At 41.5% G+C, this 15,648-nt stretch overlaps 1 protein-coding gene across 1 annotated transcript; it reads left to right on the plus strand.

The window, feature by feature from the left end:
* Positions 1-11,396: 11,396 nt before the first annotated feature.
* slc25a17 (solute carrier family 25 member 17) lies at positions 11,397-14,844 on the plus strand. Its single transcript, XM_004575830.2, has 9 exons — positions 11,397-11,618; positions 12,045-12,105; positions 12,200-12,266; positions 12,419-12,570; positions 12,763-12,879; positions 12,994-13,142; positions 13,445-13,540; positions 13,677-13,765; positions 14,509-14,844. Exons 1-9 carry the CDS (start codon positions 11,565-11,567, stop codon positions 14,660-14,662), a joined length of 939 nt encoding a protein of 312 aa, XP_004575887.1. The 5' UTR covers positions 11,397-11,564; the 3' UTR covers positions 14,663-14,844.
* Positions 14,845-15,648: the final 804 nt, after the last annotated feature.

A 15,648-nucleotide genomic window follows, 5' to 3' on the forward strand; every position in this document is an offset into this window, starting at 1 on the left:
AAGAACAAACTCAGTGTTTATGCCTGTTATTTTCAGCCTTGTTTTAGGTCCACTTTGAGCTCTAGTTTGGTTTTCACTTTCTGAGACAGCAAGTTCAGTACTGACAGGGGTGGATCTACAGGGGTGGCATTGGGTGGGCATGTGCCACCCTAAAATAATCTTTGCCACACCCTAGTTGTTTGCATATGACATGTTGTTTATTAAAATAAGCTAGCATTAACACTTTGAGCCTAGCTGCAATTAACGTTGAATATAAATTCTAAAAAATGAATATATTGCATAGCGTTACCCTCCCTCCCCTATTAGAAAATGGTTCAGCCCTGCTTTATTTCTTGTTGTTGGTAGCAACCAATGCCTATGATTGGGCAGAGCACATTTGGAATCAAGAGTTTATCAATGAGGTCGACGCGGACCTGGTCATCATACTGTTCATTCAGAATGCTGGTGGGCTCGGCTTGTTTCAGGACAAAAAAATAAATAAATAAAAATGGACAAAGTGATGACGTGCTCCATGAAAAGCAGACTGTGGGTTGGAACAGAAATAAACAGAGATGTGTTTTGTTTTCATTTCTGTACCTCATGGTTGTTTAATTCAAAAATACAGGAAGCAGCAACAGATGCAAATACAGTTATTAAGGTGTCACACATTAGGGCTTTCACAAAGTTGGTACATTAACTGTTTAGAAATGACAGCTTTAAAAAACATTGTTGTCTCTAGCATGATTATATCTTTGATATGATTTACTTTTAAACTCAAATGTTGCACATTCTTCACAAACAACTACGCTTTAGTTACACCACTTGACACAACATTTTACTATTTATGTAATCTGGTGTATCTGGGTGCTTCACACTATATAGCTACATTTCTTTAGTCCACCTGACAACTTACACCGGTTTAGTCTAGCCCATTGTTAATTATACACCGGCTAGCGAACTACACACCTGAATGCAGCCAGGCTGATTTCATTCTGGCTACATTCCTGTTTCCTATCCTGTTTCCTCAGTTGTCGCCAAATCGTTGCACTGGACTCATTACTCAACCTTGGCTCCCTCGCTTGCATACTCACTTTGCTTAAATTCACCTTGGTGTCCTTTTGCCAAAGCTGCTGCTGCAGAGCTGAAGAGCTGTGGAGAGAGGGCTTGAGTGGAGCGACGTGGAAAGCAGCAAGCTGCATGGTGTTACACTCAGTGTTGGGGAGTAACGCAATACATGTACCAATGCTACGTATTTAAAATACAAAATATGAGTAACTGTATTCCGTTACAATTACCGTTTAAAAAGGTGGTATTCAGAATACAGTTACTTTGTTGAAATAAAGGGATTACACGGTGGTCTTTTCCTGTTCCATATGTTAGGCTATGCCCTCTCTATTTTTGGTAATTCCACGCTGGTGGAAACCCAAACAAAACACGCATTAAGAGGCTCTTATGCCTGTGTCTCAATCTCGTGGCCCATGTCACCTCTAATGACATGAAGAAATATTTTTAAAAATTATTATGCAAGAAATTATTTAATATGAAGGCAATAGCAGAGTGTTACAGGCATCGCCCTAAAGAATGTAGCCTCATGGGCAGTGTAGTCCGTGCTGCAGGGAGAATGGACTGCCATACCCGTTATGTGTCTGTGAGCGAGGGAGGGAGAAAAAGGAGAGTGGAAAAGTACGAGCTGTCACTGAGCAGAAACGGGAGCTGGAAGCATGTAAATATAATAATAACCACTGCAGCCAAGAAGAGTGCCTGACGAGCCCAGCTGTAAGTAAGCTATTAAGACTCGACTGTACAATGTGTGCGTGTTTTCCTCCGAAACAATAAGTTTTGTTGGAGCAGCCTTTCAACGCCTCTCTCTGTCTCTCGCTAGCAAAATTGACCCAGACAACAAAGTAAAGCTAGTTTTCAGCTACGAGCCCGACACGAACCCGACGTATTAGCCAGAGGTCCTTTTACTACGGTTCGGAGCCGCGGACCTGTTTTATATAAGCGAGGAATAGTTTTCTATATGAGATCGCTGCAAAAATGGTGAGTACCTTCAGTAATAGTAATAAATCACACAGAAATAGTACATTCATGTAGTTGTAAAAAGCATGATAATATCTCAAGTATTCCAAAGTATTCAGAATACGTTACTCTCAATGAGTAACGTAACGGAATACGTTACAAAATACATTTTAGGGCATGTATTCTGTAATCTGTAGTGGGATACATTTGAAAAGTAACCTTCCCAATGATGTTGCCTCTCCTGACACTTTTCATGTTCCTTGTTTGCCTTGAACTGCTGCCAAGCCTTCCCGTTTCACCAAGTCAAGACTGTTTTTACAAGTTCTGTCATATCTGGGATAATTTTAATGGTTAAGTCAGTCACCTGATCTCAGAGTGTGCTTTTCAGTTTCTGAAGTCAGCAGGACCCACAAATAAGCACGATGAACAACTGAAGGTTTAGCACAAGTAAGGAACACATAAACGGATGGTGTAACAGATAAAATGCAGTTCCAATTACTATTTTTCTCATTCAAAGCAATCAAAAACACTTTGGGAGCTTTTAGCCAAAAGAACTAATACTTAGCAAAGACAAATACACCAAATTTAAACGTATAATTTAGTACAGGGAGAGGAGCTATAGAAAGTGTGCCTCACCAGTGTGGAGTCCATGCAGCTCAGGCTGGGAAACCCCACACATGCAACATGTTTACAAGTGGCGTCACACTGATTAATGCCCCACTTCAACAGTGACACGTGGGACCTTAGTGTAGATAACCTGCTGTTAGTTTGGTATTTTGTCCTAATCCGCTTGCCGTACCTCCGAGTAGGTGTGTATGTTTTGAGTGGTATAGGCGCCATTCGTTTAAGGAATCCAAGCATGTAAGTTCTCTGCTGCTGTGCTGGTTAATAAAACCACGTTAACCGAGACTACTGCTTCATCATTATCATACTGGTGAACATACAACATGGTGTCAGATGGGATAGAACACGTACTTCGTAGTTGAGGGTATTTTTTCTTCCCGCCTCAAGTCTTTTTTGTGTGTGCGTTTTTTTGTATCCGGACTGCAGACAACATGGCGGAGGGATTCAGGAGGCCCGACCCGCTTGTTTTCTATGGTAATGTTGCTGAAAATTGGCGCATTTTTGAGCAAGAGTATGACATTTTTATAGCGGCGGCACACTCTGACAAGCCAGCGCGCACACAAGCCTACATATTGCTCAACTTAGCAGGTCCCGAAGCTATAGAACGAGAGCGGTCTTTTGTTTACGCGCCAGAAGTGAGAGAGCCCGGCGATGGAGGACGAGTTCTCATTCCTGCAGAATCGAAGGAGGATCCTGAGTGTCTCAAAAAGAAATTCAGACAGATGTGCAGCCCTCAAACCAACGTCACGATGGAAAGACACAAGTTCAACACGCGGAATCAGAGGACTGGCGAGACTGTTGAATCCTATGTAAGTGATTTACGGATTAAAGCAAAAAGCTGCAGATTTGGCGATCTGAGTGAAGAACTAATAAGAGACAGACTAGTTTGTGGCATCAACAATGACAATTTAAGGAAAGTGCTACTGCGTGATAGTGATTTAACGCTAGCAAAAGCCATATCTGTCTGCCAGATTCATGAAATGACTGAAGAGCATAATAAACCACTTGCTTTTCCTCAACAATCTGCATCAAATGTTGATGTGCTCCAGCCCAAATTTACAAGAAAGCACAGAGGAGATAAAATGAAAATACAAGGAGACAGGTCTGAAACACAGCATGTTACTAACTGTACTAACTGTGGGGGCGCTCATGCTGCAAAAAAGAGCAAATGTCCAGCTTTTGGGCATGTCATGCATGCAAAAAGTGGAATCATTTTAAGAAACGGTGCAGAGCTGTTCAGCCTACCCAAAACGTAGCAAGACGCAGAAAGTCAGTTCATCATGTGGAACCAGAACAAGCTGATCACAGCGGAGATGACACCTTCTACGTTGATGGTGTAAATCTTCAATATGCAATCCATGCGACTGATGTGCATGTGGAACACAAAGAGGAAGTTTTTGTCACCGTACAGATTAATGGGATTCCTGTTGAGATGAAGGTGGACACAGGTGCTAAATGTAATGTGCTTCCCAAGAAAACGGTTAACATTGTAAGAGCTGCCTCCAAATGAAAGCACACCCCAAGTCCGTTAACCTAATAGCATTTGGAGGCAGCAAGATTCAAACCTCAGGTGTAATTAAGCTGCAGTGTTTTCTGCATGGACAGCCACATGTGTTATCATTCTTTGTTATTAATGAAGATGTACAGCCAATACTTGGACTGTGTGCATGCAGAGAAATGGGGCTTGTATCATTCAGCAATGACGTCGACCAATTGAGCACGTCTGCAGATGACCTGTCACAACAGCTTATCACAGAATACAGCGACTTATTTTCTGATGAGCTTGGGAGGTTGCCAGTCACCTATCGCATGACACTGAACCCAGATGTGAAACCAGTTGTTCACCCAGCACATCGCATCCCTTTGGCCATGAAAGACAGGGTCAAGGCAGAGCTGGTCAGGATGGAGAAATTAGGCATCATTACTCCCGTCTCAGAGCCGACAGACTGGGTGTCTTCCATGGTAGCCACCAACAAGAAGAGCAAAGATGAAACCAGGATATGCATAAATCCTCGAGATTTAAACACTGCTCTGAAAAGACCACACCATCCCATGCGCACAGTAGAAGAAGTGGCTGCAATAATGTCAAATGCTACTGTGTTCTCTGTTTTGGATGCTAAGAACTCTTTTTGGCAGGTGTCATTGGATCAGAAATCATCCATGCTAACCACCTTCAGCACTTGTTTTGGTCGTTTCAGGTTCCTCAGAATGCCTTTTGGTCTTAACGCTGCCAGCGAGGTGTTTCAGAGAGCCATGGAGCAGATATTCGCTGGATATCCATGTGCCATCATTGTTGAAGATATACTCATCGGTGGAAGAACCATGAAAGAACATGACGACAACCTGAGAAAAGTCCTTGATCGTGCCAGAGAAGTAAACCTGCGACTAAACCCATTAAAGTGCAAATTCTGGCTGAATCAGGTCAGTTATGTCGGACACATTTTCACAAGCGAGGGGCTTAAAGCAGACCCTTCCAAGAAAGCCGCAATCAAAGAGATGCCGGTTCCAACAGATGTCCAAGCCCTGCAGAGGTTCCTGGGGATGGTCAATTATCTTGGAAAATTCATTCCAAACTTCAGCCATCTGTCAGCTCCTCTGCGACAGCTCACACACAAGGACAGCGAGTGGATGTGGGACACACAGCATCAGACTGCGTTCGAAGCACTTAAAGAGCACATGTCTAATCCACCTGTTCTGTCATATTACGATGTCAGCAAACCTGTGACACTAACGTGCGATGCATCACAGTATGGTCTTGGTGCAGCTTGCTTACAGGAAGGGCGACCTGTGGCGTATGCTTCACGTACTCTGACAGACACTGAAACCAGATATGCTCAGATAGAAAAGGAGCTGCTGGCTGTTGTTTTTGCATGTACAAAGTTTCATGACTACATTTATGGCAAGCCTGTGGTCGTAGAAACAGACCATCAGCCACTAGTCACCATACTAAAGAAACCTATTCACGCTGCACCAGCCAGATTACAGAGGATGTTGTTACGGCTCCAAAAATACAACATCACCCTCACATATAAATGTGGAAAACACATGTATCTGGCTGACACACTGTCTCTCCCAACAGCTCCACTTTCCAGCAGTCTGAAGAAGAGGACAACTTTGATGTCATGACGGTGAGCTGCATCTCTTCTTCACGCCTGGAGGAACTTAAAGGACACACAGCTGAGGATGAGACACTGCAAGCACTCAGCTCGCTCATCAAACATGGTTGGCCACAACGACTCCACAACCTTCCCTCAGCAGTTCATCCATATTTTCCTTTCAGGGATGAGCTGATTGTGGATGACGGCATCATTCTTAAAGGTTCCAAAGCTGTGATCCCAAAATCACTGCAAGGAGACTACATCACCATCGTGCACAGAGGACATCCCGGCGTAGAAGCTACCAAGCAGAGAGCACGGGGATTGTCTTCTGGCCGTTCATGTCAAGAGATATTGAGCAAACAGTTACTTCCTGCTCGGTGTGTAACAGCACTAAACAAAAAGAGCCCCTTCATCTTCATGAAGTTCCAGAGCTTCCTTGGTCAACTGTGGCTGCAGATGTCTTTGAGTGGCACTATTTAGTAGTAGCCGACTCATACTCAGGCTGGTTTGAGATTGACCTGCTAAAGGATTTGACATCGGCGACAGTCATCAAGAAGCTGAAAAGACACTTCTCAGTTCATGGTGCTCCACACACTCTGATCTCAGACAATGGAAGGCAGTTTACAAGCCAGCGTTTCAAAGACTTCGCTTCACAGTGGGACTTTCAACATGTCACCAGCAGTCCAGAGTATCCTCAATCCAATGGGCTTGCTGAGAGAGCAGTGCGCAGTGCTAAACAGCTGATGGAGAAATCACACAGAGATGGCACTGATGTATTTCTCAACCTGCTGAATCTCAGGAATGTTCCACGTGATGTGAACCTGGGTTCTTCTGCAGAACGACTTCTATCCAGACAGACTCGAACTACGCTCCCAATCACAACGAAACTGCTCGAACCACAACACCGTGAATCTGAGAGAGTGAAAGCCCAACTACTCAACAAGAGACTGACTCAGAAGGTCTGTTATGACAGATCCAGCCGACCACTTCCACCTCTCAACGAAGGACAAGTAGTGAGGTTACAGACCCCACAGGGTTATGACCGCACAGGTGTGGTCAAGGAACTTTGTAAAGAACCTAGATCCTACCTGGTACAGTCAGATGGAAACACTTACAGGAGAAATCGCAGACACATATTGCCTATGTCTGAGCCCGTTACTGTTCAGGAAGACACTGATCATCATCATTATGATAGACTGCAGGGTGTGGATGAAAACAATGATGTAGAACAGTTTAAAGACAGCACTCATGTTGAGAGCTCTTCTGATGTTTTGCATTCTCCAAGACCTTCCAAGAGTGATGGTGCTTACAGGACACGCTTTGGTCGTGTGTGCAAACCAAATCCAAGATATAGGGATTAATTTGGTGCTAGTTAAAAAACACAGAACATTTTCAGGTTTGATGTTTGAGCCAACAGTAACTGATGTCAATGCCTCAAGATAAATTCTGTTTGAGGTGTTTTTCAGTTGTAATCATATTTTACTTTATACAGCAAAATGGTATTTTTGTCATGTTTATTTCTTCCATCTGCTTGCAAATTTAAATGTTCCTAAGGGTCAGCGTATGTCACCTTTTATGCTGTGAGTTTTATTATTCAATATGCACTAAACTTTATATCCGGTTGGGGAAGTACTAAAGAAGGGGGATGTAGATAACCTGCTGTTAGTGTTAGGTGTGGCTGTGTGCAGACAGGAATAGGACCCAAGGTGCAGACTCCGGAGACAGAACTTAAACCAAAACAGCTTTAATGCTGAACGCAAACATCATATAACTAGAAAAAACTCAAAATAAACTTACACCGGTGGACGAGTAAAACACACAGCAAAGTAAACGGTAGATCGCGACACAGAGAAACACAGGGCTTAAATACACAGAGGGAGCAATCAGGGAATGGGTAACAGGAGGGAAACACAGCTGGGGCAAATCAGGCCTAACGAGACAAGGGGAAGCAAAACCAGACACATTAACATCAGACATGGACTTTCAAAGTAAAACAGGAAACATAACACAGACTCACAGGCAGGCACTATAACAAAGGGAACAGAGATGTGGGACCAGGGCAGACACAGACACTGACTGGATGTGGGGATACAGCAGACAGGGGAGACAGCAACATGACACAGACAGAAAACCAGAACACCAAAACTCTAACCAAATCCCACCCAGAGAACCTAAACTAAGAATAATCCTAAAACCCATAAAGCAAAGCTAGAATATAATGAAATAACAAAAACACAAAACACTGGGTCAACGACCCAGGGACCCTAACAGTTAGTTTGGTATTTTGTCCTAATCCACTTGCCGTACCTCCGAGTAGGTGTGTGTATGTTTTGAGTGGTATAGGCACCATTCGTTTAAGGAATCCAAGCATGTAAGTTCTCTGCTGCTGTGCTGGTTAATAAAACCACGTTAACCGAGACTACTGCTTCATCATTATCATACTGGTGAACATACAACACTTAGTTTTACAAAAATTTAATTTACACAATAAAAAAAAAATCTATATACAATACAGTTTTGAGAATGTTCACACTCCGTATATTATACCTTGTTTCTGTAGAGAAGGTGATCAGGGTTTTTCTTCATTTCCTGAGACCAGCTGCTCTGGATCATCACCAGCTTTTCTCTTCATTTTTTTTTTTCACTCGGGGAAGTCTGTCCTTTTCTTGGCCATTGCTCTGCACTGTGTTGAGAAATCAGTTTTACCCCGGTTCTTTTTATTCCTCGAGCATCCAGAGATGGCACCGGACTCAGTAGTCATTTTTACAAAACTTTATTCATCTTCATTCATCTTTACTCATCTTCATTTAAGCATGCACTTCTAGAAGGGAAGATGAGGCCGGTGTCCCTCTCCAAAAATCTTCACCCCTTTGTTAGTTACAGCCAGCTTTATAGAAGTAACCCCATCATAAAACCCCCCACGGTGTGCTGCAAACTCTGTCTTTGTCTATGTGCACGAGCACGTGAATGCCTACATGTGCACGTTCCCACGTGTCTATGTGAGTGCTCGTGTGTGACTGTGTACGCATACCTGTGTGTATGTGTGAGTGCACATGAGTGAGTGTGCGTGTGGATGTGTGTGCGTGACAGTTAAAACACTGTGGGTGAAGATATCTTCCTAGAGGTCATAACCCCCCCCCCCCCCCTTGCATCCTCTGGGGAATTTCCACTCAATGGGGGAGAAGCCCTCTAAAATCTACTGCTAAATTCACAACACAATAAGGCCTTTATTACTCTACAAACAATGTCTCTACAATAATTCTACTTTCTATGATAACACATTTCTAAACTCTACATCAGCTAAACATTCAGCTAAACAGATATAATTGTAAATGTGCTGAGGTGAAACTATACTTTCAATAATATAACCACCGAAATAATCTATTTATATATATATTAGGGGTGCAACGATAAGGCTTGTTAGTGTCGGTAATCGATTGTTCGTGAAGTACCCTCAGAAGGTCTGCTAGATGATGTTAATGCAGCACTACGGACGATATATATATATATATATATATATATATATATATATATGTATATAGTATGTACATTGGGTGAATGTACAGTAGTAGCAGCAAGCAGGTGAATTCTGTACATTAATATGAATAGACATCTGACTATTTTATTATTATTATTGTTTTATGTGATAGAAGAACTGAATTGGGCATGTATGGCGTTATCACATCATTTGAAACTTAGCCCTGATTGCAGAAATTGGAAGTGTTACAATTGACCCACGTTACAACTATCCCCGGTCTCCCTACTAGCACTTAATAAAGTGGTCAGTGACTGTATGAGAAACTGATGCATAAAGCTCTGTAGCCAAACCCACATGTTGTATCTATAGCACAGTAAAGTGGAAAGTTACAGGAGATCCTACAAAGCATTGTTTTATCCAGGGGCAATTCTAGGATCAGAGCTTTGGGGGTGCTGAGCACCCAGAGCTGCTCAGCCAGGCAAGATAAACTTTACTCGTCACGATGAGACTTCTTCCCTGTCTCTGTTAGTCCCTGCATTCCACTCCAGTTGTCCTGAGTTCCCTGTCTCCTTGGTGCATTTAAACCCCTGTTCCTCCCTGGCCTCATCATCTGTTGTCTTCATCTCCGTTATCAGTCATCATAATTTTACCCTCTCTGTGCAAGTCTGCAAATTTCTTTATTAAATCATAAGATTCTTAAATTCATCAAGTCTCTCTGTGCCTGGGTCCACGTCACAAAATATGACATCGCTGTTTTGTACATTTTAACACAATTTAATCCCCACATTTGTGAAAGAAAAGCAAAACACTTTTTTTTTTAAAGTCTGTAACAAAACCATCAAATCTGATAAAGGTTATTTAAATGCTGCAAACGAAGAATGGATTGGAATTTAAAAAACAAACAAACAAACAACATATCCTAACCTTAATTACTTTACTGGGGGAAAATGATGAATGGTGATCATAGTGAGTAAGAAGTAAACTGAGTGCATTTTTTGGACAGAGATTCACTTTTAACTCATTCACTGCCATTGACGGCTATAGACGTCAATTGAAAAACTTACGTTGAACTTACGTTACTTACTTACTTAAAAATGCACAAAAACCCTGGCAGTGGGGAGTTACCTGATTTGAAAATGGCTGGCAGTGAATGAGTTAATGTGTATGGTAAATGGTCTGTATTTGTATAGCGCTTTACTAGTCCCTAAGGACCCCAAAGTGTTTTACACATCCAGTCATCCACCCATTCACACACTGGTGATGGCAAGCTACATCGTATGTATAATAAAATACAGATATATGAAAATAGACTCCAAAAATAGAGTCCTTGAAATGTACAAATTATTGATTAAAAGAAAATTATAAAAATGGAGGCAACTTTGCCTATGGTACAATGTATGAAAATATCTTTACTGCAGATACTACTATGGCTCTGCAGATTTATTCCTTTCATTTTAACCTGTGTTGCCTCACCTTAAAGTTGGCAAATACTTTTGGTGGTCAACTCTCACAAACAGTTTAGCAGTTTCTGTTTTGCCTGTCACTGTTCCCTGTCTGTTTTCTTACCTGGTTCTTTTCTTAGGACAATTTTAAATTTTAGATTTTAAATAGGCTGTATAAATTTCAATGGGAACAACAGGACAGTCAAATGTCGCTGATTTTACTACACAGTAGGATGGATTGTAGGGTAGCTAACATTGTCGCAAAACACGTTTTCAATACTGCAGGTTACCTGGGTGTAATGTTTTTCAGCTAAAAAGAAACATGGCCTGACTCCTACCTAACTAAATAAAAAGTAACTGAAGGTTAAATGCAGTTAACATGTCCCGTTTTAAACCAGGCACTTACACCTCCGACCCGCTGCGTCTCAGCCACCATCGCTCTGGCAGCAACGACGGCGCAAGAGCCAGAGTAGGTGAGAGCCGAACTGGAACAAACCATTTTGGGACGGGGGGGTATCTATACTTTTGTTGTTAAAATGTTACATCTCAACCAAGTACTGCATGCTTTTTTATATTTTTAGTAGTGTGTAGTAGCAAGTATTGTCAAAAAAGTAAGAAATATTTGGGGGTGCTTTGATTCATTTCGGGGGTGCTGAAGCAACCCCAAAAATGGGCTAAAATCACCCCTGGTTTTATCCAATCTCTGTAAGGAAATCCTGAAGTTCAAACAGGAACGTGTAGGGCGAAGAGAACTACATTTCCCTAAAGCCATCGCGCGAGTCTGAAACGAGGAAGCGAGCTGTTTATTAGAGAGAGGCAAACAAGAACAGCTAGCAAGAGAAAGGAGGCTGTAATAATAATTATTAGGCTGTCAAGGCAATATTGAATATTATTGAATGTAACAGACTCAATTTGGCGGTGACAATGAGCGAGGTTTTCTCGTATGAGAGTTTGGTTCATGCTGTCTCAGGAGCAGTGGTAAGTTGATCTTAGTTTCAGTATGCGCTGCTTAATTTTAAGTCACAAATGGGAGTTGCTGTAGCGTCACTTCTTATATGCTTTATCCAAACAGAGCTCAGTTCAAAATAACAATTTCCACTCCCAACTTTACCAAAAACAATAAATAGTAGATAATGTAGCTGTAAATGTGGAAGTGTTTACAATAATAATAACCTCTTTATTCGGCGAAATGTTTATGTACGTGTAACTTATTATACGCACCGAATTGAATACTGAATAACAATCATATATAAAACGTCTTATTTTAGATCCTAGTGTGCATTTTAAACCGTTTACATGTATGTTCCTGTAACTTGCTTGATTTTTATATGGGGTTCATTCGAGGATTTGTTCCATATGTCAAAAAAATGGCATGCCATGGATTTCTTACTGTTGCCCCTTTAGGGAAGTGTGACTGCAATGACAGTGTTCTTCCCTCTTGATACTGCCAGACTACGGCTCCAGGGTAAGAGAGCAGAAATCACAGTCTCATTTCCAAAAGTTTTGGGGTTTTTTGTTTTGTTTTTACTGAAAGAAAATCCCCATCTGTTTGTGTTCAGTGGATGAAAACAGGAAAGCCAAATCAACTCCAGCCATTCTGGCAGAAATTGTGAAAGAGGAAGGATTGTGAGTATAAATAGTGAAAATCTCAATGTGTTTCAAGCCAAAACTATTTTAATAAATTTGCACGCATCCCCTCAAACATCAAAATACAGTCTTTCAAGCAGTAGAAGGCTGCTAAGATGTGTTCCTGTGTTTACCTCTGCCCCCTAATTCAGACTGGCACCCTATAGAGGTTGGTTCCCTGTCATCTGCAGCCTGTGCTGTTCCAACTTTGTCTATTTCTACTGCTTCCACTGCCTCAAGGCTAGCTGGCTGAAAGGAAAACAGTCAGCACCAAGCACTGACTTGATCATAGGCATCGCAGCAGGTGAGGTGGTCATTGGCAAGATCTGCCATTTCAGACGAGTCCCTCATACCTTTGTCCTAAGAATGACTAGCGTGAACTCCTATTTAGTAGCCTATTCTGCACAGTGTATAAAACCAGTTTACATTATTTACATTTCTAAATGCTGAAACCGGTAGTAAAGATTCAATTTCATCTGCCTCTTTGTCTCTCCAGGGGTTGTAAATGTACTTGTCACCACCCCTTTGTGGGTTGTCAATACCAGACTGAAGCTCCAGGGCTCTAAGTTTCACAATGAAGACATCCATCCCACCAACTACTCTGGGATTCTGGGTAAATGACCTTACATTTTTCTTCTAATGAGTATTTGTGCAAACCTTCTACACATGTGCATACTACAAATTCTCTCTTTCACGCGTTTGTTTCCAAATTGTTTTGATTTTGCAGATGCATTTGTGCAGATCATCCGTGACGAGGGCATCGCAGCACTGTGGAACGGGACCTTCCCGTCCCTGCTGCTGGTGCTAAACCCCGCTATCCAATTCATGATTTATGAGGGCCTGAAGAGGCAGCTGAGGAGAGGCATTCCCAAGGAGGTGAGTAAGAAAAGGGAAGGGAAGTATGCAGACATTGTCTGGTTAGTAATTCTGTTCACATGATTTGTTCAGTGGCTCTGCATGTGTTCCCTGATCTTTTGAACACCACGTTTTGAGACTTTTTTGGACACTACCGCAGCGTTTGTTGGTATGTTTATTAGCTAAGGAAAATCTGATAGGCAGAGTAAAACTTTAAACTACACCTGTTACTGAGGTCATCTGAACTCAAAACTTTCACCTTTGGGATACGTTTGTTCCTCTGATGATACACAAAAGATTCAGGTTCTTCTTTCTGCCCAAAGCTGTCATCACTGGAGGTCTTTGTGATCGGGGCCATCGCCAAAGCCATCGCCACCACTGTGACATACCCACTGCAGACTATACAGTCCATTCTTAGGGTATGTCTACATTCTGTTGATCACTTTTAAAGTGACACATATAATCTTTTAGTAGCTAGATTTGTGAATGTATGAACCTGTAACAAAGAAAACATTAATCTCAGAGATGCTTTTCTTTTTTGTTCAATCACCACAGTTTGGACAGTACAACAACACATCGACAGAGAAGTCAAAGCTGCTGTCCAGTCTCAGAACTATAAAGTGTCTGCTGGTCAACAGGGTGAGGTAAGTGTTTACACACGCATATTAACATACTTGCAGTGCAAATTGCCACCATGACATATGGGTTAGAAGGTCCTGGGTTTGAAGCCGCCATCTGACTAGCGTGTTCTCTGAGGTTTTGCCTGTGTCTGGCTGTCGTTCTATGAAAAAGTGGTGATTGAATTGGATAAGGAGAGGAAAATGGCTGGATGGGAACCCCAAATATGGTTTTGGGTTTTGTTACATCCACATTAGAATCTGTTTGATTTTGGGTGACCGCATTTAAACAGAGCATACTAGGCAACATGGGTTAGAATTACTATGAAGAACAAGATGAAAAAAATAGCTCCATTTGGTATTTAAAAAAATCTGTATGCATACAGAAGCTGCTCTGTTTGTTTTTTTTGCGTTATTTTTTTTTATTTATTTACAACAGAAACCATTGCAAATGCATTACCATACACATCTGTAATAATTATATACAACTAACTGTACAATCAGACTCTAGAGAACTCATCAGGAAAACACACTGAATAATCTCTGCATTTATATTTTAACAATTAGATTAATTATATCCAGCATAACAAGCAAATAATCCCTGGTTTAATTCCTTGATCGAACCTTATGAATTAGGGAGTATGCTTTATATGGAGTATGGGCATTCATCACTGGGCCCTCGTGATGTATCATCTGAGTTACTGAATATTAATAATTTTGCTCTTTCACCTCTTGTTCTTTAACGTTTTCATGCTGGTTTTCTTCTGTAGGAAGTATGGCATGTTGGGTCTTTTTAAAGGCCTTGAAGCAAAACTGCTGCAGACGGTGCTGACTGCTGCTCTCATGTTCCTTCTCTACGAGAAGATCGCAAGCTGCACCTTCAGAGTGATGGGACTGAGCAACAACCACTACAAGAGGCGCTAGCTTACAAAGACACTTAACAATCCTGCACACTTGACCACAATAAAGGACAGATGAGCAATGGAAATCACTGCTGACAGACTGTATGAGTGACGGGGGCTTCACCTGCCTGGACACCAGTCACTTTTTTAAAAAGGTGAAACTGTAACTTGCGTAAGCCATCCAATAAAACATTACAAACTAAAGAGTCCTTTGGGAATTTATAGGTAAAGAGATAATGTTTGATTATGTGGAAGATGAGAAGTGCAAAGTTTTGGGTGTTTTTTGGAAACAGCCAAATCAGAAAAGTTCTTCTGTCTCTCTGGGTTCTGTCTCCAAGTCATCCATAGACACAAGAGAGCACCAAGATCTGGGTTACGGCATTGACTCATCTCTTTAGAAGCACAAATAGAAAATCCTTGGTGGACCTGACTGTAGGAATAACTGTAGGAATAACTTCCTGTTTACCAGCAGCAGAATAAAAAAGATGAGTGTGTGGATACAAAGATTTTAAGAGGCAATTAGAAAAACGTAAGCACAAGAATTCATGTTAAAAACCAAAGCTTTATTAACACAGCTACTTTCAACATGGATGTGTTTGATTCAGATGACAGGCTTGGTTTGGAATGGCCCTCAGCAAACAAACATTTTAAGCAGCAGTTTTATTATGACCTGGTGGCAGGTATAGTTTTTAAGATGAGGGCATTTTACAGACATTGAAGGCCTTAAAGGAAACTGTATCAGGTGGAAGTGCATTGCAAAGTATTTGGGCAGGGCAACTAAAGGTTCTGAGTCCCATGGAGTCCCAAGTGGAATAGACAAAAGACATTGAATATCAGATAAATACTAAGGAGCAAGGTTATGAAGGTCTGTGAAAGTGGGAAGGAGGATCTTGAAGTTGATGCATAGGTGAACTGGAAGCAGTAGGTATTAATGGGCCTAAAGTGTGGCAAGAAAATATACACCACCAGCATGATCTAGACCATACAACGATTTAAAATAAAAATTAT

This window comes from Maylandia zebra, linkage group LG4, assembly GCF_041146795.1.
Source record: "Maylandia zebra isolate NMK-2024a linkage group LG4, Mzebra_GT3a, whole genome shotgun sequence".
Lineage (NCBI taxonomy): Eukaryota > Metazoa > Chordata > Actinopteri > Cichliformes > Cichlidae > Maylandia > Maylandia zebra.

Coding starts and splice junctions, on each gene's coding strand:
- slc25a17 (XM_004575830.2), top strand. CDS start 11,565: ATGAGCGAGGTTTTCTCGTATGAGAGTTTGGTTCATGCTGTCTCAGGA. Junction 12,267..12,418: donor ATTGTGAAAGAGGAAGGATT/GTGAGTATAAAT, acceptor CCCCTAATTCAG/ACTGGCACCCTATAGAGGTT. Junction 12,571..12,762: donor GATCATAGGCATCGCAGCAG/GTGAGGTGGTCA, acceptor TTGTCTCTCCAG/GGGTTGTAAATGTACTTGTC.